This window comes from Diabrotica undecimpunctata, chromosome 8 (assembly GCF_040954645.1).
Source record: "Diabrotica undecimpunctata isolate CICGRU chromosome 8, icDiaUnde3, whole genome shotgun sequence".
Classification (NCBI taxonomy): domain Eukaryota; kingdom Metazoa; phylum Arthropoda; class Insecta; order Coleoptera; family Chrysomelidae; genus Diabrotica; species Diabrotica undecimpunctata.
In genome coordinates, this window is record NC_092810.1 from 37,243,556 (window position 1) to 37,271,258 (window position 27,703).

Here is a 27,703-nt window from a genome sequence, read left to right on the forward strand (position 1 = left end):
TCGATATTGTTAAAACTATAAATTTAAGAATGAAATATATTTTAAGGTTGCCATGTAGATTTGTATTTCTCAAATCATCTTCAGAAATCATTACAATATAAAAAAATACTTGAAACGGTTAAGTAAAATTACAAATTCGATATTGTTATGTTTATGAATGAATGATAATGCAACAATTAAAATGGATTTTATTTCCTAAAAATTTATAAACAAAAAATTACAAAATACACAAAGTACTTTAAAGAAATATGAGCACATCTCGTCGAACAAAAATAATTAAAAATTATAAATTTGCGTTTACAAATAAAATTTGTGAAACTTTATTACCACTTCATCGATTTCGTTGATCTGTCAAAGTACGTCCCGCTTTTGAAAAAAATCGTTCTGATGGAACCGACGTAGCAACAATACAGAGTTTTTTCTTGACCAACTCAAATAGATGGGGATAATTATGACTCCTTTGATCCCACCATTGCAACGGACTGTCCTTTCTAGCCTGTAGAGGTTCACCAAGGTACTTATTAACTTCTGTTATTGCTGACGCTTTTGGACTAATTGTTTGCACAAGATTACTTACTTTTTTGTCAAAAGCGGCCCACACTGATTTTTGTGTCTCTTCCACACCATGATCTTTGGTTTGTGGTGTAGGGTTTATTGAATTTTGTTCTTTAGTTAGACTTATTAAAGTAGTCACTTGTGTCACTAAAGATTGCTTTGCTTGTTCAAAAGCGGATTCATTGTTGAAGCCATGTCTTTTAAAACGAGGATCTAATAAAGTGGCTTCCGCATATATTTTATTTTCCTCTATAAGGTGGAAACATTGGTTTAGCTTATCTGCTTCAACAACTGCTTCCCAGTCTGTAAATTCTGTTGGAGCATTTACAGAACGTTGGAGAAAATCAGAAAAATGATGTTTAAGCGCATTGCTTAAAAAAATTACTTTTAACGTTGTAATCTGTTGTTAGCATCTCTTTTGCTCGGTAACGTTTCTCTTTGATCAAAAAAATTCCACATAATACTTTTTTTCTTATTTTTCTTCCGTTTTATTTAAAACTGTAACTAGACTAAACAATTTCAATCGTTAAACTAAACAGAACAGAATACGGACCATTGACTAGATAATTCGAATGTATATAATATTACAGTTTTGCAGCGTAGGAGCTTCCCCGTTCCAATTGACCAATCAACGTGTCGCTATCACACAGTTCGCTTCGTAAACACTAGACAGCGTTATTCATAGTCATAGGGTCATTCGAACGATAGGGTGACAGAACGTGATTTCTAAACTATCCATTGCTGTCATAGATATCATAAAAGCTGTTCTGGATCAGTTCTAAACTTTTCTGTGCTATTGTGTCGTGCTGTGTGGTTATAAATTTTTCTATGCTATTTTAAGCTGTTCTAGTTGTTCTAACGTTTTCTATATTGTTCTAACGTTTTTCTGTTGTTGTAGATCTATTCAAAGCTGTATTACGTGTGTTTAAGCTCTTATAATCTTTTCTAAGCTGTTCTGTATCTTTCTAACCCAGCCATTACTGTCTAGATGTTATAAAAGCTGTCATAGATCGGTTCTAAACTTTTCTGTGTTGTTCTAAGCTTTTTTGTGGTAATATAAGTTTGTCTATGCTATTCTAGTTATATTTTAACCTTTTCTATGTTGTTCTAACCTTTTTTTCTGTTCATATAGATCTATTTAAAGCTGTTCTACATGCGTGTAAGCTTTTATAACCTTTCCCAAACTGTTCTATACTCTTCTAGATATTTTTAAGTGATCCATTGCTGTCATAGATATTATAAAAGCTGTTCTAGATCGGTTCTATACTTTTCTATAGTATTATAAGCTTTTCTGTGCTGTTATAAAGTTTTCTGTACCATTCTAAGCTGTTCTATTTACATTATAACCTTATCTATGTTGATAAATGGAAAAATAATGCGAACACGTACTCAGTGTCGTGTAAGATTACAAATCTTACAAGAAAGTAGACATTACAGTTTTTTTTGCTTAGATCCAAGAATAAACAAGATTATAAAACCATTTTGAAACACTAATCGGTTTATTAGGTATAAGCGTGCGAATTTTTTTAAAATGGCTCTAAAAGTGGTATCTTTTCTTGATTTAAAATTATTCAAATTGATTTTTATGATCAAAATAATAAACATTTAATTGTGAATGTAACAAGAGAATAGCAAGAAAGCAAGTCCATTTATTACCTTTTTTATAATAAGATTATGGATTTGGAGGTTATGCTATTTTAAATTTCAACTTCTTTATTAAAATTGAATGAGTGTATTAATTATATCATCGGATTTTTCTAAATAGTACTTACAAGCGAAGAAAGTCTTGTTATTTCCATAAGAGTTTTGATCATAACTATATAAAGAGGGCTGAACTATGCCAAGCTTACCAAGATATGATAGAAATCGGCCATGATTAGTTTTGTCAGAAAACACTTACCGGAAAAAAATTTTTTAAGGTGGCATAATTGAAAGAGTATCGGGTTAAAGGTGGTACAGTTAAAGGTATCTGCAAATGTGTATGTCCTGGGATTTTTTTACAATATGTTCCAGTTGTTTTTTCATTTTAACCTCATCTTATTTTACGATTGACTACAGTTTTTTTTGTTACAGATTTATGTAACGTATCCACCAGCGAACAAAACAAAGTTCAATACACTTCGCCTACATCACCAGATATATCGAGTACCTTCGAACCAAATGACATAGACCAGGAAGCGTCAGCCGAAGAAAATAGTATAGGTGTAAAAAACACAGTAGAAACATCACACTCGATAAAAAATAGTACAAAACCAGCAGATAGTGCAATCACCATAAGAAATAGTCGCATAATGACGGACGTTACAATTGAAACGGCCGACTCTGCACAGAACAGTTTGATCTCAACCGATACTGCCAAAGATGCCCCAACTGACACGTGGTATTCCGAGAATACCTCGATAGATGACCCCACCAGCTCAACAACAGTTTTGACAGAAGATTCCACGACGCAGAAAGAAGAAGCAGCCGTTACGAAAACTGTGACGAGAAAAAACGGACATATTGAACACAATAACAACGACGTCGATAAAGAATCCAGAAAGAATATGTTCAAAAAGCAGTTGAATGTCAGTTTGACTAGGGTAAATCTCCATGAGAAAAAATCTGGAGATAAAATACTGTTTACTTCCAAAAGCAAGTTGAATAAAGTGGAAGAGGGCGCCCTTACAAAGTAAGTATACTAACATTTTTTATTGTACAGTATCTCCAATACAGTTCTAATTTGAAATTTGAATAGCGCTGGCACGAATGTTATGTGGGACGAGTGAAAGTCTCTATCGACGGAGAGAGTATACATTTATAATAAAAACAGTTACTAATTAGGCAACTAATATATATATATATATATATATATATATATATATATATATATATATATATATATATATATATATATATATATAATTACGAGCAAAGCCCGAAATTGGACAATCCTAGCATTGTACGGAAATTATTGTCCACTTCTAGCAAGCATTGCACCCCCAAACTGTACAATATCCGAAATGACCAAAATTAAAATTGATTATCGAAACGCTCATAGTTTGTAACATTTGTAATAATATTAAATTTAACATTTGTAATAATCAATCATTGTAACAATTAATTACAATTTGTGAACAATAAAACATTTGTAACAATTAATTAAGTTAAATTTTGTGTAACATATTTATACATTGTAAGTAACCTAATAAATTGTTCGGAACTAAACTTTTGTTGAGGAGTGCTTTTAGGTTATTTGGCAAATTTTAAGACTGTCTTTGATTTACGTATTTAGGACAGTCTATCAAGAAGTGCTTTATACTGTCTACTGTATTGCATGTTTCGCATTTTGGAGGTTCATTATTTGTGAAGAGACAGGCATGAGTATACCTACAGTGTCCAAGTCGTAGATGTGGAATAATAGTTTGGCATCTTCTACTTCTGGCTGTGGACTTCCATGAAAAAATATCACTTTTGATGGTTCTGAGTTTCGAACTAGAGTCATTCCACTCCCGATTCCACGCACTTAACACCTTATTTTTGAAATAATCTTTTAGATCGCCTGCGATACTCCGACACTGTGTTTCTGATGTGTCACTGGTGATAGCGTTACGCGCAGTAGTATCTGCTTCTTCATTCCCTTCTATGCCTATATGAGATGGTATCCATAGGAAGTGGACTCTTCTGAAATTTTCTCAATGGGGTGTTTAGGGTATACATTTTGCATAGCTTTGACTGCGCTGAGAGAGTCAGAAAGGACTAGACAACAAGGGATGTTTTTAATTAATGTTGGCTTAACTGAGATGTGTCACTTTCAGCGTCCGATGCCTCACTGTTAATATAATTATGGATTTTTTTCATTATGAACCTGAATTTACGTTTTATGGATCTTTCTTTTAAATGAGGATAAACTTGACTGAGCATATGGGACAAAGCTGATAGGTCTGTGGTATATTCTTTAATTGTGGTTATAGGATCTGCTGACCCCATGATATTCATTAGGAGCATGTTAAGTTGATCAACGTTTAGAGGGAAAGATATAGGGTGATTTTCTATGAAGTTTTTAGCAGGGTCAAGTAAGAGAGAAAATGAGCATTCAGAAGTGCTTGCTGAACTAATTTTAGCTTTTTTAGATTTTGCTTGGACTTTAGGTGGTGGAAAAATGTTACGTTCTTCTGAAGATGGATCTGCTTCAGGTGAAATAATTTCATCAAAGTTTCTTTTTGGTTGATTAATTATGTGACTGTCCTTATTTGATGAGTCTACTTTGTTCGGTATCTCCGGGATATTGGAAATAGACATTTGTTCACACTGAGAAGGGTTCGTGTCATTGGATGCTTGCAAGGATATATTTGTTGCGCTGGATACCGATGCTTCATTGTTTTGGTTGGGGTTTATTTGAGCTAGTGGTTCGGAGCACTGTGAAGCGATGTGTCCTGGCTTCTTGCATCTAAAGCAAACTAAACTGTCTTGAGAAATGAATATTCTATATGTCGTGTTGTCAAAAACAAGAGTAAATGACTCTGGTAGTATTAGATTGTGAGGACTGATATAGATTTGTCTTCGGAAACTAAGGATATGATTGTACTCAGGCATAGAAGAACTTATTTTAAGGAAGGTCATGGGAGAGACAGGAACTATGCCGATTTTTTGTAACTCACTGATTAGCAAGTCGTGCGGTATTGAAGGACATACGCCGGAGAGTACAAGTCGTTCCGCTGGTGTAACTAATCTTCTTGCTCTGACAATTTCACCTTGTATTTCTATTTGACCGTGATTATTCATAAAATCGTCCACTATTTGTTTATTGGATAAATACATACATATGCGATTATTAGATAATCTAGAAGAGAAGATTATATTTTTCGGTTGAATTATATTTCCAAGTGGGAGAAGGTAGTCTTGAAGTTTGGTGTTTTCTAAGGCACTAAAGATAATTGCTTGGGACTTTAATGGAAATTGCACTCTCGACGCTGCCGAAGAGTATGACTGTGACGTGTTTATTCGATTTTGATGGTCTTGTATTGTAGAACTGTTGTGTGATTGCATGTTTGAATTCATTTCGATAAACGTTTGTGAAAAGTAAGTCCGACTCTGTACAACTGCTAAAACAGCTATATCGGTCTTTACTAAAAGCGGTTTTTTGCTGGTAAAACTGGATTTGTTTATTGACAACAATAACAAATAATTGCAATTTGCTGACTTTAATACTAATTTAACTGGATATTATGTAAGGAGTTTGTACACTTACAGTTTATTTCAATATATCACTAAGATTCACAATTTATAACTTACATTAAACTTTGTTAATGTTAAAAATATTCGGAGCCCATATTGAATACAACATTATAATTATCGATGCAGAACCGAACTCCATTCAAATTGATTAATATTATTAATATATCAAACTAACATTTTTTGTTAATTATTTAATATTTTTATATTTTCTATTTATACATAGAGTTGTTCTTTTTCGAATCGACAATGTGATAAAATGCTGTGTCAAACTAAAATATAAATAATAAGAAGAAATTGTTCTACAATGAGTTAATGTTAAAAAAATCGATATCTGTCATATTCTCCCAAACTTTGACACATGGCTACTTATTGAAATTCAAGCATTGTACAGCAATTTTTTTATATAAAGTCCGACGATTATGTCTATTTCGGAGATTGTACAGTAAAGGTGTACCGGGTGGCCCAATAAGCCGATCTCTCGGCTATATATCAGAAACTATTCATGTTATAACTTTAGGAGAAAAAATTCCTTAGTAAAAGTGACCAAGAGAAATCGCTGGAAATAATTTTCAAGTTACTGGGTTAACCGCTAGGGGGCGTAACCTGTGAAGAAAACTTTGAAAACCAGTTTTTTTGGGAGTTTTTTGTGAAATATGCCCAATTATACCAAGTGTTAAATAAGTAAACTAGAAAGAGGCCTAAATTCCGCACAAAGTTGTTCAGGTACTTTTTTTTATTTTTTCAAATAAAGGGTGGGGAAGAGTGGGAAAATATTTGTGGATAAATACCTATAACTTTGGTTTGGATCAACCGATTTTAACGAAATTTATGTCATTAGAAAGAGTGTGGATGAATTAATTTACATCTACTATAAAACAATTGCATTTAGTTTTAATTGTCATAGGTAGAGGGTACTTTCGAATAGAAAAAATTAAAATATGTTTTTTTCAAAATGTTTAATGGAAACACCTATTTATTGTAAATTATAATGGAACTGTTTCATGTCGTCTCGCGTAGTTGGTCGAGTTTGGTACAATAAGTCCTTAAATCTTCCCCACAGATAAAAGTCCAGACATGTTAAGTCTGGAGATCTAGCTGGCCATGAAAATATACTTCCCCTTCGTGCGCAGGACACCCGTCATATTGTAATATCATATCTCTTCTTGTTTGTAAGGAAATATCTTCCAGATAGAGACTAGAAAAAATTTACAAAAATATGAGAATTGTAATAGATGTTCGAAATGCCCCCTATTTTGTTGTAATAACAATTAACATAATTTTTGAAAGACGATTGATCTTGCGGAGAGGCCCAAGTATACAAACGTCTTGGTGGTAGTTTGAAGAACGTATTTAGTATTGCAAATTCTTCCTCTACAAATAATTTTAATCTTTCTCCTCTTTCATTTCTCTTTTCTAGACCAAAATCACCAATGAATTCATCGCTTTTTCCTTTACCAATTTTCGCGTTCAAGTAACCCATAATAATAGTTATATCTTCCTTTTAAATTGTTTAAGTGAATTTATCAACAACTCATAGAATTGCTCTTCCTCTTGTTTATCGCTGGTTGGGGCATACACTTGTAAAACATTTAATTTGACCGTAGTAGTATTCAGTGGAATAAAATAACAACATTTATCGTATTTTCATTGCAACATTATCCAAATTAAAGCAGCTGATAACTACGGGATGTACAAACCTTTTTTTTAAGTCGCCGTTTTCTTGTTATTTATTTATTTAAAATATAACTATATTAAATAAATATCATTTATAAACAGTATTAAATTGTTATTTATAAACAACAACAACTCTTATTAAATTTGAACAAGTCAGATTTTTAGTAGTAAAAAAATTAATTTTTGTGCGCCCATACTACCGGGACTACAATAAATATTTGGCGCAAGTTTAATTAATGAATTTAAACTTATAGAGAGCTTATATTTCTTATAGTATAATATTATGCATTAATAAGATTTTTTTTTTAAATAATTTTTTTAATACTAAAAAACTGATCATATAGGCAATAAGATTTTATGTTAGCGACGCCGGCATCGATAGAATATCTAAATAACTTGAATGTTCGTTTGTAACTTTTGATCTCTTCACCCTATGTACTATGTACTTATTGTAAATGTTCACATATTTTATGTTTAAACATTGTCTATTGTCATACGATATATACCTATATATATATATATATATATATATATATATATATATATATATATATATATATATATATATATATAAGTATAAGTCTTAAAACGAAATTAAAACTCTTTCGTTATTCTAGATATCAAACTCTAACCAAACACATTATGGACGATTGCTTGACTGGCGCTCTTGGTAAAATCAGCAGGCCGAAACATATGGACGACATGATCGATTTTTTGGAAGACATTTCTTCGCCCAAACCCAACAACAGTACCAACATCGAATCTGCAAGCGTCTCCTCAAATTCGGACGTCGATCAGGGATGTAGTGACGAAAGGACGACTGCTGAAAGTTTAAAATCACCTGAGTATGATTCATTAAACTTCGACACTTTGCCTGACTATATAGATAATTTCGAGGAAGAAAGTAGTAGGACGTCATCTATATCTGCAAGGACGTCGCAGAAAAAACAGGAAGAGGGTATGTTGTTAGCAATCTAGAAACTATACTAGTATTTGAATAAATTTATTTATGATAACACACCATATATTACGTGAATACGATGATATCCAAGACAGCAGGGGTTGTTATCGCCGACAATACCAGACCTTCTCAAAAACATCCCCCTACGAACTTCGTACCGGGGTCAATCCATACTAGTGGTCCAATATAAATTAAGTTGGTTGCTTGACTATTTTTAATATTTTTTATTTTTCTACCAATTAAACTTCAGTTCATAGAGTATACAAAATTACATTAATTTTATTTTTAAAAAATTTATTTTGCCGATGGCGGCCATTTTTGTTTCATCGTGTTGATCATTTTCACGAAAAACATGACTTCGTTCTTTAGCCAATGTTTTCACTTAGATTTGTCCTAGAACAATATATCAAAAACCAAACTGTTTGTAAAAGTATGCTCTAAAAAAGTGGTCCATAGCATTATTTAATTACAAACTACCCTTAAGACCTTAAATGGACCTCAAAGTTTGAAAAGGTAAACTGATAAAATTCTGTTTTCAGCATTTTTTTAACAACATAATGCAAACTGATAATGGTTTGTAATTTTTTTCTGGAAAAGACATACCTACATACTTTAAATAAAAAAAGTTTGAGTTTTGAGACTTAAGTCAATTTTTTCAAAAAAAATCTCAAAAATGTAATTTTTTGAAAAATTTCAAAGTTTTAGCCCTTATATCTCTGATGGGCAAGCAAGTAAACATTTGAAATTTGGCTGAATGTTAGTTCCTAATGAGTAGAATAAGGGGTAAAAATTTGAAGTTGTAGACTTAAGACATATAGGAGTTACAGACCTGAGAAAATGGCAAAAAATCATTAATTTGAGCGTTTGCGGTAGAGTAATTAAAATTCAAATAAACTGTCTAATGAATTAAAAATTAATGTATTTTCACCAAATTTCACAATAAATACAAATTTATACTACATTATAGAAATATTAACCTTCATTTAGAATTTCGACAGTTCAGAAGTTGGGATATTTCATCGCATAAATCTTGAGATATGTTAGGATTGCGTCTAGTTGCTGTTTTTAGTTCTGAGGGTGTGATTTTCTTCAAGATTTCATGAAAAGGCACCCAAGCTTCATCATGAGCACCTAACTTAAATGATGTGCTGGGTCCAGAAGGTTAAAAAAAGTGCACATAGAAGTCGTGATGTTCAATGCTGACAGTTTTTATTACCCCTAGCCACAACTTTCCATCATACACACAGGCTATTACATAATTTTCACTTAGGGAAATGTTGTGTTCACTTGTTGTGAAAAATTCTAAATATTTAGTTGTCTGGGATGTTTTAAAACACTTGACTTTATTTTCTGAGTTTAAAAACTCTCTTCAAGTTGTGATTCATGTTGTAGGATTTCTTCACTTTCAACATAATAATACTGAATATCTTTTAAATTCGCTGAACAGAAATCAAACATATCTTTTGCAGTTAAAATTTGATTCTTACAAGTTGATTGTAAACTGGTTTTAGTAACTTCTCTTTTTGTTGTGCCGCCGATACCATCGCATGCATTTTTCCCGTGGGCTGTTGCAAAAAAGTACCATTCTGCCTGTAGACCAAAATCTTGCTCATGATGACAGATATTCGGAAATTTTTTTATTTTTATATTAGCTATTGGCACCATCAGTAAAATGAATTACGCTTTTAACAGCTGGAGCAATAGCTCCAACCTTCAATGCAATATTTCTGAAAACAGTGAACCACGGCAGTGTTATGTTGTTGATAGTTACTTATGATGCATAGAAGATATTTTTGTTTGCGGACTGGCTTTCCTTCGATGCGCACAGACACACAGTCTTTTTTTCCAGGGCAAATCCTGCTGTTTTCTTCTAAATGAAGGTTAATATTTCTATAATGTAGTATAAATTTGTATTTATTGTGAAATTTGGTGAAAATACATTAATTTTTAATTCATTAGACAGTTTATTTGAATTTTAATTACTCTCAAATTTTTACTTGCTTGCCCATCAGATATATAAGGGCTTAAACTTTGAAATCTTTCAAAAAATTACATTTTTGAGATTTTTTTTTTTGAAAAAATTGACAAGTCTCAAAGCTCAAATTTTTTTCATTTAAAGTATGTATGTATGTCTTTTCCAGAAAAAAATTACAAACCATTATCAGCTTGCCTTATGTTGTTAAAAAAATGCTGAAAACGGAATTTTATCAGTTAACCTTTTCAAACTTTGAGGTTAATTTAAGGAATTAAGGGTAGTTTGTAATTAAATAATGCTACCGACCATTTTTTAAAGCATACTTTTTCAAACAGTTTGGTTTTTGATTTATTGTTTTAGGACAAACCTAAGTGAAAATACTGGCTAAAGAGTGAAGCCATGTTTTCCGTGAAAATGACCGACACGATGAAACAAAAATGGCCGCCATCGGCAAAATAAATTAAAAAAAAATAAAATTAATGCAATTTTGTACTGTCTATAGACTGAAGTATAAAAGGTAGAAAAATAAAAAATATTAAAAATAGTCATAGTATAAGATTAAAGAAACAACTGTGGCTACATACTAGATAATCAATTATTTTAAATAAATTTTCGTTATTAAAAACTCTGAAAATAGTCAAAAAAGCTTACCAGGGGACTGTTTTCAGTGACGGCTGAGACGCTGGGTTCACTAGAAGACACAGTGGTATCTAAACAAAATAGCCCACTTTAGATCCAGATTTTTGTCTAAAAAGATTATTTTCCTATATCTGTGCGGTTTTTGAGAAATTAGTTTATCGAAAGCTTTTTCCTGAATAACAATGTTAACACTAATTTTTTGTAAGTCATCGAATAATTAATATCATCCACAAGGAATCTAAGTTCCTGTAGTTGGCTGTATACCATATATAACAAAAAATTTTATTAAAAATCTTTTATAAAAGGTATATAATTTAAAAAACCCAATCGGGCTATATCACAAAACGTTTTCGGAATCCATATTCCATCATCAGTGCATACATGTATACCCACCTAGTGCACTGATGATGGAATATGGATTCCGAAAACGTTATGTGATATAGCCCGATTGGGTTTTTTAAATTATATACCTTTTATAAAGGATTTTTAATAAAATTATTTAATTAATATCACTTTAGTTACTTCAAAAGTACCAATTTTTCAAAGTATTATGTCAACCTAAAATATCGGTTGTGATAATTAACCCTTTCAGTGCGGCCGTCTCTCCACGTTTATCGTACATTCTACTACCGTTTTTCTGGAAATCGTGCCCGTAATTACGGATGATTTTGCTGGAATGTCGAACAATTGTTATATTGTATTACAATATAACAATGGTTATTTTTAGCAATAAATAATAAAAAAATCTGTAATTGAAACATTTATTTTTTAGATTAAACCAATATTTATCGTGTCAAATATTAAAATTGTTGCAAAAATACATCTAGGTATTGATTTTAAATAAATAACTTGCTTCCAGTATACTTTTTTATTGTGATAGTCGCCGAAACATCACATTTATCACAACGGTATCTGGAAATACCTTGGAATAAATGAAGGACTGTGGTAACTTGAACGATCAAGTTAACGGATTTTACATAACGCTTCCAGATAAAGAACAGCCACTAGTACCAGAACTTCCCCTGTATTTTTCTAAAATCTCAAAAATTAGGTTGATTTGGAAATCTGCTACTGAATTTTTTTTATTATTTGGAAATTTGTACAAATAGTAGGAGTTTAGAAGAGACATGTCCATGAAATAGAAAAAAAAATTATACCACTTCGTCGTTTTTCGAACACATTCAATTGAACACAATATCATATCACTTTTATCGACTCCGCCCATATATTTATTATTGTCTATAATACAAGTCGGTTTCATTTTTTATGTCCAGTATCTGTGCATTTTTTTGCTGTTTTCCCATATCAGCTTCGTGTAGAGTAGTCTTTTTTATAGTAGAGTAGTAATACCTCTCTTTTGTATTTCCACTTCATAGCTAACATTTTGCCATCGCTTTTGAAAGTTAATTCGTTTTTAGCCAATTTTTCAAACAATGCAGGCATATTTCTCCTACTCTTCTTTACCGTGCCACAAGCTCCGGCGTTTCTATTGTATAACCAATAAAACAGTTCTGGACTTGAGTACCAGTTATCTACGAATAGCTTGTGACCTTTGTCTAAATATTTATTCATTAGGGTTGTTACAGTATAACCCGATTTTTCTAAATTTCCAATATCGGAGCTATAAGTAATCTAACCCGTATATATAATAAAATCACAAATATATCCGGTTTTGCAGTCTACGAGTAAAAAAAGTTTTATGGCCAAAACGGTGACATTTAGATGGTATGTACTGTTTGAAAAATAATCTTCCCTTGAATAAAAGCAAACTTTCGTCAAGACATACGTTATTGAAAGGTTCAAAGATATTGATAAATTTTGTTTTGAAATGATCTACCAACATCCTAACTTTGAGGAGAACATCATTTTCACGTTGAACTGAGTTGTCACAAAAATGTAACATCTTCAAAATATTTTGATATCGATCCCATGACATCGCTTCAGCAGAAATAGGTGTACGTAATAGTGGATTCTTACTCCAATATTCATGAAGGGATAAATTTTTTGTTTTTGGCATCAGAAATGTTAACCTCAAGAAAACATACAATTCTTCATTTCTTATATCTGTCCACTTAGTTCGCGATTTTTCTTTCTGATGTTCTTGTAGGGCAAATTTGTTTGTTTCATCCAGAATTTTGTGTACAACCTCACTAGTAAAGGAACTTTCAAAAATTTCTAATGGTGTGGATTCCGCATTCAATTAATCCACAGTGGTTCATACTGATGGCACGGATTTTATAATACTCATATACAAGTACACCGCACTGAAGGGTTAATTAGCAGAAGTAATGTTTTTTTGTTTTTATATTTTTTATTATGACTGACTTATTTATTATGATCTTAAAAATACTGTCAAATTAAAATTAACAAAAATAATTGTTTTTGTCCATAAAAACATTCCCCTGTGTAGCTGCAACAGCCCTGTTACAGCTTTGCAGATAATTGTCTATAACTCAAAAACCAAGAGGAACATGTGTGGGTTTGTTAAAGATACATATTTAATGTACTATTGCCCTTCATTTTATTAAGATACATTCTCAAAATTTAATAAAATTTGCTTAGGGACAGTTTTATATAGAAAATTTCCAAATAACAGAGAAATGTTATGTTTGTGAAAAAATATGAACATGAAATCGATAAAAATGTTAAAAATTTAACATCAACCTAAAACCGGACATGTGTATTAAAATAAATAGACGTGAAGGTAGCCACGGTTTTTTTTTACAAAATGAAAGAAGGCTCAGGATGCGGGATATACTCCAGATCAGTGAACCTAAGAATAAAGTGGGGTATGGACAAAAATGCCAGCATAGTTCAGACAGAACTGACTGGTATCTCCATAGCCGCAAAAGAGATAACCCAAAAAGGTATAGCAGGGAAAACTATAATGATCTGCACAGATAGCAGACAAGCGGTACTAACCTTGAATAGACCACGTGTCACATCAGGTTTAGTAATGGAGTGTCACGAGTCACTAACTCAAGCCTCGGATGGTAATACCATCATCCTGAGGTGGGTTAAAGGACACAATAGGAATAAAGGCAACCGCATTGCTGACCAAGTATCTAGGAAGGCGGCAGGCCTAAGACTCTTACGACCTGCGGATCTTTTTGGTTGGTCAACTACAACAATCGCGGAAATTGTCAAATGTCACTCCCATACGCAAACCGTAAAAAGATGGGAAGAAGGGAAAGGATGTAAACTTGCCAGGGTAACACTAAGTAACCTTGAAGAGTCAACATCAAAGAAGTACTTGGGAATGACCAGGAAAAATCTACGTTTGGCAGTTGGTTTTTTTAACTGGTCATTGTCAACTAAGCAAACACCTCCACACACTGGGGCTAGCAGACACACCTCTATGTAGGAAGTGTGAACGATAAGACGAAACTGTAGAGCATGTCCTATGTGAATGTCCAGAGTTATCGTTAATACGAGAGTACGCGTTCGGCGAGTCCTGGCCCACACCTGCCCACATAAGAGAGATGTCTCCTGGTGACTTGTCCACCTTCCTAGAAATGGCAGGATGGACAATGAGCTAAGGGTGACAGCTCCCTGGGAGGATGCACAATGGGTCAATTGTGGCCTAAGTGCTGTGAAACTTAACTCGCCCTCCCTACTCTACAGATACAGATAACCACGGTTTTAGTGACCTTATTACAAATGATATAATTATATAACTGTTTTCATGACAATTTCATCATAATTTTATTTCAATTGTATCCATTGTTTAATCATTTATAAGATTCAGAATAAAAAATAAAAAGTTAATCATAAAGAAAAAAAAAATCCCCGGTGGGGAATTGAGACCCGGGCCTCCGCGTGACAGTCGGGCATACTAATCTATGCACTACATAGCAGGACATTTAAATCGTGGTTGTTCTGTTCGAATTGTCGAACGCAAAATTGTTAAACGCGCGAAATTTAAATAATCGTTATGATTTCTGAAATTTTTCATTTCTTCTTTACAATTCTCTCCCCGTAAGTACCTTCTACACGGTATTAAAAAACTTTTAAAAACAAGATGAATGAAATCGGTAAAGTCGTTCTTAAGTTATGACGTGATACAGGGAAATAGGGATTCTTGCTTAAATAGATTATGTGTATTATTTGTCAACTTAATAGTGTAAATCTTTCAGAAGTACCAACTAAAAAGAGGAGAATATGCTTCGCGGATGAAGTAGGCGTCGACATAGCTCCGAGTGCTGATAAAGCGGTTCCCAAATTCAACAAGCAACAAGGTATCCTAAAGAAACCCAAGGTCGAATGGCGAATACCGCCCCGGATGATGAATTTGCAGTCTTTGGCGAAGTACCGGTAATTATAACTATTATAAAAAATATGTACATAACTTTATTCAGATTTGACCTCTAATTCAAAAATCGACAAACATTATTTCTTCTATTTTTTAACAATATGAATTACAACTTGCAACATTTGGGATACATATTTGAATTGTATGAAGTTCAATTGGGTGGCTAATAGGTAAACTTCATTCACAATTATAAGAACTGACTTATGCAGAATTTAAAAGTATCCCGCTGATAAAGTCGACGCCATAAAGAGATTTGCCTCTTCAGGTAAATAGTAAAAAGGGTCGGCTTAACGAATTTTATATTTTATTTGGCATTTACATTACATATTTAATTTAAATAAATATCTAGATAATTAAGGGAAAAAATACATAAATTGATAGCTTATTCAATATACAAAATCAACAAATGCAAAAGTATTTTTTTATTTACTTTTTACTTTAAATGTATTATTTAATTATTAGAAGGCCATGAATCTAAACTTGGACATCATTTTTAATACCTACAAACATTTTAAAATAACATTTTCTTGTAAATTTAAAATCACTTTCTTCTTCAGTATTAATTAATAATTATGATTTTCCCTATCTACCGCAGACGTTCGGATACAATTATCGTCTCTTTGTAAAGACAATGACGTCGACTTTACTAAAGTAACAAGACATTTACTTAACACAGACAGTACACATTACTCCCCTGAGTTAGTGATGTTATAGTCTAAAAAAATCATTATGAAATTGACTGGCCAGTTGGTTGTGAAAACCAGTGCCAATAAAACATAAAACACACACAGACACAAAACGAGTATAAATATTACATCACATAGATATTATGTTAAATCTGTGTCACTATCACTGTCGTCTTTTAAATTGATGATAATATTTTGTATATTATTTGTAGGAAAATATGAATTCTCAGCTTTCATGATATGTGAGACTGCATTTTTCCAACTATTCGCATCAATTTTGAGTACTTCCTTTTCAATTAAATGCAGGACAGATGCATTTAAATGTGGCGAAGTATTATTTCTTCGAACTCTTGACTTAAGTTGATGCCACATATGTTCGATTGGGTTAAATACACAGTAATATGGTGGAAGTCTTAAAATCGTATGACCCATATTTTCGGCATAATTATCACAAAAGTATTCTTTTTTCAATGCGAAACTTTTTAAAATGTCCAATACAATAAATCCTTCTTAGTATTATCTATGTGAAAATAAATATCTTTGTCATACAAGTAATTCTGTATTGTTATTTTCGTATCGCTTGAACTGGGAATTTTATTTAATTGCCTGCTATGATATGTTGCATTGTCCATAACTACAACACTATTAGGGGTATGCTGGGTATTAACTTATTTTTGAACCAGTCTTCAAATATATCTGAAGTTGTGTTGTCATGGTAATCGAGACATGAATCACTGATGTTTTTAGCTGATAGAGATAAGGCATTTGGAACCCATCGTGAGTATCAAACCACGTTTGATCTAAATAAATAATAGGTCGATTCTCTCGACGATACCGTTTAATTTTGTTTAAAATATTCCATTCGCCATATCCGTAAACGATTGGATTCCATAAGTACCTGTCTTTTATCTACTTTTTTGTATTTAAACCCTATACGTTGCAAACACTTCCAAACAGTTGTTCTACCGCACTTAATTTCAATGTTGTCGACGTGAAGCCTGTCAACTAATATATCTAGTGTGGGTACAATTTGTTCTTCATACAAGGCATACACTTTGCGACGAATAAGATCTTCATCTGCACGATCGAGCTTCCGAGAAATACTGTTATCCCGTCTTATTAATCTTGGTATAATAGGATTACTTATAATTTTTCTGACTGTGGATAATGGTTTTTTTAGTCAAAGTTGCCGTTTCATGTAAGGCTTCGTTACTGTCCATGTTTTTTTCGACTAGAATTTGAAAAACATTAGCAATAATTTGTTTTGCATCAGTAGATAAATGTATTCGTTGACGGTGTTCAGGTTTTAATACTTGAATGAGATCACCTCCTTGTCGATTTGATTCCGGTTCATTAACTGGCGAAATTGCCCTATTATCCTCTGGACTCCAGGGACGCCACATTGTTTCATACAATAAAGGCAAATTTGACTACGTGGATTCACCGGCAAGTGTACACACTGTAAAAAAAACACTTTATAACAATACTCGACTAATTTTTTGCACAAACTGAACACGCAAACGACTTTACAACCAAGAAAATAACAATTACATGGCTACTTTATTTAAGTTTTTTTGGGACAATATTAATTTTCATTGTACAATGAACTGTAATGGATTTGTATGTAACAGAAATATAGCAACCCTGTTTAAAAGTCATACATATTCTTTCGAGATGGTGACTGCCTCTCACTTCTATTCAAACAATTAAGTGTTATCTTTGTTCCACATACTGAATAATGTATACGGTAGTTGAAAACTTGCCATATCGGTATTCAAGTACGAAAAAGGATTGAATATTTAAATGACAAAAATAATTTATAAACTACAAACGCTGTCAAAACAAGGCGAATGAATTTAGGAATATCAATCACCGACCATCCTCCTATGGCTGTCTTTGTTCGATGAATGCTGTTTTAGGCGGATTAAGTTCATTGATTTAGTTTCTGTGAGTAGGAAAGAGACTTAATATAGAAAATAATTCGTGAATAATGTCATGCTGGTGCGTGTATAACTTTATATAACATATTTTTCTGTTCTAGCGTTCTACCTACTGACGCATGCCTACAAGGAGATCTTTTTGTGGAGGTGGAGAACATGCATTTGGACATGGATAATATGAACGAGTCAGTTGATAGATGGCTATTAAATAAAAAATTAACGGAAACATCGTTAGCGCGAGTAAGTACTTCTATATTAGGTAGAAATTTAGTTTGTGACATTGTATCAGTATTTTTCAAAGTTTTTGACCTCTAATACCACAGACTACTCTCATGTATGGAGATATTTCACATTTTTGTGCTCGAAAATTTGTTAATATCTACACTTTCATAATTTTTCGTGGTCAAATCAACCCATAGAAATCTAAACAACATTTTTACACATTCTGTATCTGCATCTCCCCTACACTGACCTCCCTGATATCGAACTATTGGTGTAAGTTTCGCAGAGACAGAGAGAGAACTTCTTTCGTCCGATGTCTCGTCTTCCTTCGATCTTTCCTTCAACGATCAACTCAAGAAAAGTATACTTATCGTTCCTAAACATGTGGCCAAAATAACAAAATAAGCTACTTTTCTTCGCTTATTTATTCTTTTTCGCCCTATTTCTGGCATAGTTATTACTTTGATCCTTATTAATTGTTGAGCTTTCTTTACGTGCCATCTCCGCGTCGGAGGTTGGCAGTCATCATGGCTATTCTGATCCTAGATGCTGCCGCTCTGAATAGATCGATTGATGTACATTCGTTCCATTCCCTCAAGTTACGCAACCATCAGATACTTCTCCTTCCTACACTTCTCTTGCCCTGGATTTTCCCTTGTATAATTAATTGAAATATGTTGTATCTTTCATTACGCATAACATGCCCCAGGTATTGCAGCTTTCGTGTCTTCATGGTTTCCAATATTTCCATTCTTTTATTGACTCTTCTCATGACTTCGTTGTTTGTTACATGCTCGGTCCATGATATCTTTATGATTCTTCTATACACCCACAGTTCAAATGCTTCCAACTTTCTAGTAGTTGACGCGTTAAGTGTCCATGTTTCTATCCCGTAAAACAGAGTCAAGAAAATATAACACCTTGTTAGCCTAAATCTCAAGTCTAATTTCAGTTCTCTTGTCTTGCACAAAGTACCTTCCTCATTTTACTGAAGTTTGTTCGTGGTTTCTCTATTAGAACTTTGATTTCTTTGGAGTAATCGTTTGTGTGATTAATTATTGTGCCAAGATAATTGTAGTTTTCAACTTGTTTTACCGTTAATTTTCAGGCTTTCATCATTATTTTGGGTTTTTGATATCCTCAAAAATTTAGTTTTCTTGATTCTATTATTTTTAGTCGAAACTGGTACAACAAGTGGTTAGTTATCCGAAAGGCGAATAAAACTCATTCAATAATATTCAGAAGCTCCTCAACATCGGGCTAACTCAATAGTGGACTTTTTGGGAGTCCTTTATACAAAGACTCTCAACTAGAAACTACCGATTCGTTTATAGTGGTTGTATGCCTGTTGTGTTTGTTGTGTTCTGTATTGTAAAAAGGCTTTCTTCTTTTCTTCACATTTTGTATTCACTTCCTCTCTAAACCATGGTGTTTTCTTTTTTGATATGTTAGTGTTCTTTACTTTCCTCTCTCCAAGTGATTCTGTAGCTGAGTTAAGGCATCTTACGTCGATTATTTTTGATGGATGTATATCTCTGTTGGTTATAACATAATCTATCATAGATCTTTGTCCACGGGTGTTATTAAATATATATTTATGTTGGTTTTGTGTTGTGTATTAGTTCGTTATTCGTGCAGAAGTTTATCATCAGTTCTCAAACAACACCGTTAATAACTAATAAAACCACTAATTTACTTTTTCTCTTGGGTTATTTATTCTTTGAAGTTTAAAACTCAACTCTCTTAAAAACTAACTAACAAATACTGTATCTGTTTTATCTAAGTTTGTGTATCAGATTATAAAACACTTCTTGGATCACATAAACGCATTAGACAGACCACTTGACATCTGCTGATGCCCATGGCTAGTTCATCCTTCATGCTCCAATAGGCATCACCATAGGGATGATGATTTGTTACAATGTTCATTAAAGCTGACATAATCTAATGTCTAATCTATGTTTGAAATTTTAGCAACTTTATATGTATCTTGGCGTTTTCTATATTATGAAATTATGTTTCTTGACCTATTTACCGCACCTCTTGAGCAGTTATAATATCTGTATGGTAATCTGATAGCTAAATAGTTTCTTTAGTTTACCGCTTCGATATAGGGTTCGTATACCCCAGGTGAAGACGTATGACCTGCGGAACAATTTCAAAATTTTAATAAAGAACGTTGATCTTTTACCTTAATTTAAGTCATTTTAACACAGCTCTAACTTATCTTTTTGTTCCAGATCGATTACGACAAATCTAATCCTTTATCGTGCAAAGGAGACATAGTACATTTTAATGACGGTTCGCACTGGAGGCTTCGTAATTTACCGTTGCCGGAACTAATAAATGAAGGTACAGTAGATTCAAAAAAAGACGACTTAATTCCACCTATTTGTGAAAGTATGTGTTGTAATAAACTTTTGTTGGAATTCAAAAAGCTCCATATATATAAAACGAGCGACATTCCTAAAATATCATCTAATCCGTTCTGTTTCAAGATTTCTGATAAAGAAAAGACCGACAACAACCATAGGTTATTGTTTGTAGGTCTAAATTCAGTTAATAAAACCGTGGAAAAGATTGCTACAACTAGCACATCCGCTCCCAACAGTTTAGATATCGTCCAGCAACCGGCTATCGTGCCGGAGGTTGAAGAATTCGAGAAGACCATGGGAAAAGAAGAAGTCGCCAAAGTTTCAACTATACCTTCAGATTTACACAATCTGAATCTCAGAAAGTTTTCTCCCAGTCCTGTTATGAACTGTTTTAGTCCACATTCTCCTAATTACTCTTACTTTTCAGATAATTCTAATTTTGCTGATAAATCAGATTCGTTTCAGGAATCTGACGATATAGATATTGAAAATAATTTAATACTAGATAACCAAGAACTCATAGAGAAGAAAGAAGAAGCTCAAGAGAATCAACATGCGCCAATGAACGAAGAAGCAAGAAAAGAAGTTAGCGAAGCAACTGTTTGGATCGAAATTGCTGAACAGTGCGTTACTGAAGCGAGTCCAGGTGGTCAAGAAACTAACGAACCGATGGTTTGGGACAAAACTATCGATACTATCATTGCGTCACAATCAATAACTTCAGATAAACATCAAAACCAATCGATAATTTGGGTTAATCCTATCGAAAGTACAGTTGTGACATCGGAGTCCCTTCACCAAAATGACACCATAAACGAATCATTGATTTGGGTTAAATCTGTAGAAGACACAGTTGTGTCAACTCACTCTGTCTGTGAGTCAATGATGTGGATCAAACCCATCGAAACGACAGTTGCTACATCTCAGAATGATTCTGTGGTTTGGACTAAACAATCTGAAGATTCTATTGTTACGTCTGTCTGCCAAAATCAGGCAATAAACGTTTGGGTTGAACCGATTAAAGAAACAGCCATTTCAAATTCGTTAACTTGGGTTAAAGCTGCAGATGCCACAGTTCCTATCTGTCCAATAAATGAACCAAGTCATTGGGACAAACAAGCAGATAATACCGTTGATAATTCTTCAACTATCTCTTCAAACACACCAATTTACGTTAAACCTGCTGAAGGTATAGTATGTGCAAAACAAACAATGCCTGCATCAACGATTCAACTTAACCAGGACACAGCTCCCACATCTCAGTCGACCAGTCGAAAAGAACTGACAAACAAACCTGTCGTTTGGATCAAGCCTATCGTCGAAACAATTGATACACCTCAAACCGTCAGTTCTAATCACCCAATCAACGAATCGGTGGTTTGGCTGAAACCTACGCTAGAAACAGTCGAACCTATTTGTCAAAATCAAACAAGTGATCCAGTTATTTGGATAAAAACAGTTGATACACCTCAAACCGTGACTTCTACTCAACCAGCGACTGACTCAATGGTTTGGATCAAATCTTCCGATGATACAGTTGTCACAACTGTTTCTCAAGCTCAACCGATTGCTTGGATAAAACCAATTGAAACTGCTCAACGTCCAAATCAATCGATGAACGATTCGATGGAATGGGCCAAACCAACTGGGAAAATATCCCAAACTGTCTGTTCAAATCAGCCGATAAATGAGTCTTTGGTTTGGCTCAAATCTACAGAGGAGACAGTAGTTTCGCAGCAGCCTATCCCAGATCAGACCATGAATGAATTACTGGTTTGGATTAAACCTATGAAAGATCGTACTACCGAATCTGAGTCGACCACCAGAGAAGTAGGTGTAACATCTCAACAATCCACTTGTTCGTATCAAGACGTCGAAATAAAGACAGACGCCAACAGTAACATAGAAGAATATACCAGACTTCCTCTTAAAAAACGCAAACATTCAGTGAATAAAGGAAGCGAACTAGACGAGGAGATTATAGCTCCAGAAATGATGGAGGAAATCTTAAAAAGAGCTAGGGCGGAGAAAATCGAAAAGATAGATATAAGTTATCCCGCCACACCGGCTATCAGTATAGCCGAAATACAAGAAACTCTTGAACCGCCACCCAGGACCTTCAAAACTCCCGCTCAAAAGAAAGAAATGCCCCCGCCTCCCGTACCCACTACCTCACATCCCCAACAAAAAATTATCACCGAACAGTACAATAATCATACCTACAATAATCCCACCATAAACTATCACATGAATAATGTTCCTTATCCGTTTTTCCCGTGCCCGAGTCTGTCGTACTTCCCTTCTATCCTAGTACCAGTAAATGGAACTACTACGTTCGACGTCAACGTTATGAATACGCAACAAGCGCATAGTGCCCAACCGATGTCAACGGCGCACCAAGAACCCACTGGAAAAGTGAAGAAAGAAAAGAGAGGAAGACGAAGAAAGAAAGATTAAATTGGCTAAATTCAAACAATATCATTTAATTCAGTATTGGCTTTAAAGACTAGAAATAAGAACAAATCTTTTGGTATGGCAAGATTAACTATTGCAGCATTTCATATTTCCCAAAAGTACCGTTAGATTATGAATATTTGATATTGTTATAATCCTAAAAAACGGGAATATAACAATTATTGTGATGTTACTTTTAGCTCTTGTATATAATATAACGTTATTGAATTTTTTTAAAGCTTAAATTTTCAATGGTAGAATTTCTAGGCGATAATTTTTGAAGGTATCCTTCGAAGTTTAATCTAATTGAAATTTTGAAATATATATGTTACGGTAAATGTAAATGAATCAGTGATTATGCGTAATTCACCAATAAACTTGGTAAATGTGATAAACTCTTCAGTATTTATCAAATTTACCGACGATATATATAATTTTCAACTCTTAATTATGAATGTGATACATATATATTGACTGATTGTGTCAGTAGAATTCAGCTCATTTTTTTGAGTTACTAGTCAGAAGGAGTTTTTCGTTGAACTCCTACTCCACTCTACTATGGTATGAGAGGCTGCGAATAATATATTAGAATAAGCGACTGACATGTCTTGTGAAATGAAAGACCTAATCAGACAATTTTATTCTTAGAGATCATACAAAATAATGCCTACTAATAAGTGTGCCTTAATACCTCCCGTGAACCAACAGGTAATTCACCGAATGATTGCCGGTATAAGCAATCCCCCACTTGCTGTCCAACGGCTTCGTGCGGACGAGTTGGTATGTGGTAGGGCACTCTTTTGTCTTGGGGCTGAGAAACCGGCCCCAAAGGCGGAAGAATTAGTGGTTTGGTCAACGGCATACGAATATAGAAGGCAACGAGAAACCACTATATTAAAGATCCCTATGGATATCTCTAGTACAATCATAATGGCTGTAAAACACAACACAAATTCTCTTACTGATCATGGATATCGGAGACCAAGATCCGGCAAGAGAACTGGCAAGAGAAGAGGCAAGTTTACAGCAACTAATAAACAAAGTAAATCAAGTAAGTGAAAGATTTGGACTACAAGTAAACATTACAAAAACTAAATTTATGGTCATCAGCCAAAATAAAATTAATGTCCAACTGCTTATCAAGAATACACCAGTGGACCGAGTAAAACAGTTTACCTATCTTGGAACAATAGTAAACGAACAATGGGATCACTCACAAAAAGTAAAATGTAGAATAGAGAAGGCTAGGAGTGCATTCAACAACATGGCCAAACTCTTTAAAAGCCACAACCTTAATCTGGAGATAAAAGTAAGGCTGCTACGATATTATATCTTCTCGATATTATACTACGTAGTTGAATCCTGGACACTCACTGAAGCGATGGAGAAAAAACTTGAAGTCTTAGCGAGACTTGATAGAGAGATGTGTCTATACAGAAGAATCCTAAGGATATCATGGACGGACAAGATAACCAACGAGACTGTACTACGAAGAATGGGGAAAGAAAGAGAAGTGATGTATACGATTAAAAGGAGAAAGTTAGAATATCTCAGACACATAATGAGAAACGGCACTAAATACAGATTACTGAAAATAATCCTTCAAGACAAAGTATTCGGAAAGCGAGGAATTGGGAGAAGAAGAATATCATGGTTAAAAAACCTGAGGAAATGGTTCTCCACAACAACAACTAATCTATTTAAAGCATTAGTTAATAAAATAATTATAGCCAGAATGTTGGCCAATATTCGAAACGAATAAGTGTGCCCGTGAATTATGGTAAAAAATTCTTCAAAGTACACGTAAAATCATAACACTTGAGCTTTTAGTCTTTGATAATTTTCTGGTGTTTTTCCACTATTTTTTTACTATTACTCACTTTTTTAAAACTTAGATGTTTCTTTTGTCAGAAAACTACTGTTTGCTTTCTTATTGTTCATAATATTACCTAGCTTGGAGTTAAAATGCTCAATCATACCAGTCATCATTCAATATTTCATAAAATAGAAGAGACTAGCGAAAAAGCGTATACCAAGCACGAGTTTGGACGTACTACTGTAGGTGTCTGTAGGTGTTTGAGGCTTGCCAAAGGGACCGCCTAAGAAACCAAGAGAGTGCATGCGACATCAATAGAGACCGCTAATAATTAAAAATAACGTACTTTCATCACATTCGCCATTATGAGTTGGGAATTATATAAACTTACCAGTTAATTTTATATATTCATTGAAGAATTTATCACATTTAACAAGTTCAGTGGTGATTATGCATAATAACCGGATTAATCCAATTTACCGTAACATAAATATATTTTCAATTATTTTTGAATGTTAAAGAGGTCAGGGAATTTATTAATAATTAAAGATTTACTCACACTGAAGCTTTATTGGGCTTTTAGACAATTTTTGTCAAAATTTCCAGTCATTAAATGATTTTTTTATCCACAGTATAGAATTCTTCATAGATGGTAATGCTAGTTTAAAATGCGCTCTAAGACGCAATTATACTTCCGTATACGAGATATCAGGAGAAATAGTTTATCCTCTCCTCATCGAATTAACATAGATACCGCAGTTTTTCCATTAGTACAGCAGATACGTTCGACTTCTCCAATAGGCATTTTGTACTTTTTATAGCCATCTGTTTGGCCTCTTATAAAATTCTAATTTTTTTATCCGATATTTCATACTAAACATTGCTTAACAACACATTTTTGTTGATCGTACTATGTGGGCACCCTCTAACATATTGAAATAGGACATTTAAGGCTAAGTTAGTCATTACAGCTGATCACCATTTGTAATCAAAGAGGACAACAGAAAAACTTGATAATTTCTCGTTATCTTGGCCACATTTTACCGCAATAACAAAAAATCTGCATATTCTTTATCTCCTACTCTTCTGCTTCAATAGGCATTTTGTGTTCATATTAAAGATTCCTATTAACGCATTTTTATGAATCTTCCAAGTCCGTATCTTATAACGTATTTTGGCCACATTCTTCGCATTCCGTACTTCGTCGTAGGCGTAGTCTACGTAGAAAGAGACTTTATAAAAACCAAAATCATTTAATGACGGGGTTTCATTTATAAAAAGACAATACACATGAAGTGCCATAAAGTTATAGTTAATGTCAATTTGTCATTAGTTAAAAAAATGGTGAAACAATTTTACCAATTTAGTGATGAATAGCTAAATTAAAATTATAAAATTAACATTTGCAAATTTCGTCAAATATAAAACGTTTTCTTGAAGGTTCGTTCTCGTCCTTTTGAATTTTGTTTTGTAGTACTTTACTAGTACTTTTACTAGTACTCAACGGCTCCTAAAGTACCGTTTTTTACAGTTTGTAGGCGGTTGATACGAAGAAGTGGGACGAGATTTTGCACGTATTAGTTTGTATCGGACATCACTTGTTGAGACAATCGGGGCGTGTTTGATCTCAATAACTAGGATGATCGTAAGTCAAGAAATATATCCGAAGTTATAGTTTTGGAGTTTTTCAATAGTTACTTCAGTCTTAGTTAACCTAAAGCCTTTTAGACAATTATTGTTTTATTGTTAATTTAATTTGTTGGCAATTGCTTGGTTAGACTGATTCGAAGAAGAGGAAGAGTATAGTTTGTGGTGGTTTAGAGAGTCTTAAGTGTTAAGATAATAGGCTGTGTCACTTTTTTTATTGAGAAAATCTGGACGTTTTTCGATCTCAGTGAACTCTCTCGTATGTTCCTCTTTGTAATTTTTCAAAACTTACTTCAATCTTACTTAACTTAGGATCTCATTCAACATTTATCGTTACATACATTATACATTGTTATTCAGAGTAAGTCAATAATCAAACAAAAAGAATAATATCCATACTTTTTAGTATGTTGTCGTTGCAGACAATTATAGTATTGTTTTCCAGATTGGCTGGCAATTGATACGAAGATGACGAAAGGGGATATTGCTTTAATTTGTTGTGGCTTAGGAGAGTCTACGTGTTAATGTAATCGGTTGTCATCTCTTTTGTTAAGACAATCGGGACGTTTTTTAATCTCAATGAATTCTAGAATGATCCTCATTGCAACTTAATTCAGTAGTGGTATTTCCAACTGTTATATACAATACAAAATGCTATTCATCACTGATCAAGATAAAAACAGACGAAAATGGTACCTCCTACCTTCTATTTGTGTAGCTCTTGACAAAAATGAAATATTTACTAAGAAAAAAAAATAGTTTTTAGTATTATAAATATTTAAATGAATGACTGAATTTGTTCTTATTTAATGTTCATTTGACGGGCCTACTTTTTCATATTATTATTATTTTTCTTTATGGCTGTGAATCACTTTATTTAATTTATTTTACTAACATTATTGAGATAAATATATTTTTACACTGACTAACCACAACTACTGAGGAAGCACGAAAACAGAACTGAAAAATGAAGAAAATCGACTGAAGAATGAAGAAACTTCAAGCATCACGAAGAAATCTTCTCATTTATTAAATATTTTAATTGTTGTGTAGTATGTAACTTAGATATACGTCATTTTGCATATTAGCTCAGATGAGCGTCTTTTTTAAATTTTTCAAGTTTTTTAATAATTCATTTTTTGATAATGGATCGCCGGCTGCTACATTTATTATAATCCTGAATATTTTCATAGTAAGTCTATTGGTGGTAGCTGCACGTGTGTTCTGTGT

The 27,703-nt window shown here is 33.3% G+C and overlaps 1 protein-coding gene across 4 annotated transcripts in view; it reads left to right on the forward strand.

Annotated features, from left to right (window-relative positions):
• The window catches only part of LOC140447449 (uncharacterized), a 112,919-nt gene that overhangs the window by 55,132 nt on the left and 30,084 nt on the right, over nt 1–27,703 (forward strand). For 3 of the 4 annotated variants that reach the window (XM_072540097.1, XM_072540098.1, XM_072540099.1), the window contains exons 9-13: nt 2,629–3,226; nt 8,064–8,404; nt 15,158–15,335; nt 18,061–18,199; nt 20,422–27,665. In XM_072540097.1, coding sequence (XP_072396198.1) covers nt 2,629–3,226; nt 8,064–8,404; nt 15,158–15,335; nt 18,061–18,199; nt 20,422–23,013 — 3,848 coding nt within the window. In that variant the 3' untranslated portion in view covers nt 23,014–27,665. The remainder of the gene's footprint in view (nt 1–2,628; nt 3,227–8,063; nt 8,405–15,157; nt 15,336–18,060; nt 18,200–20,421; nt 27,666–27,703) is intronic. The other variant, XM_072540100.1, reaches the window with a different exon arrangement.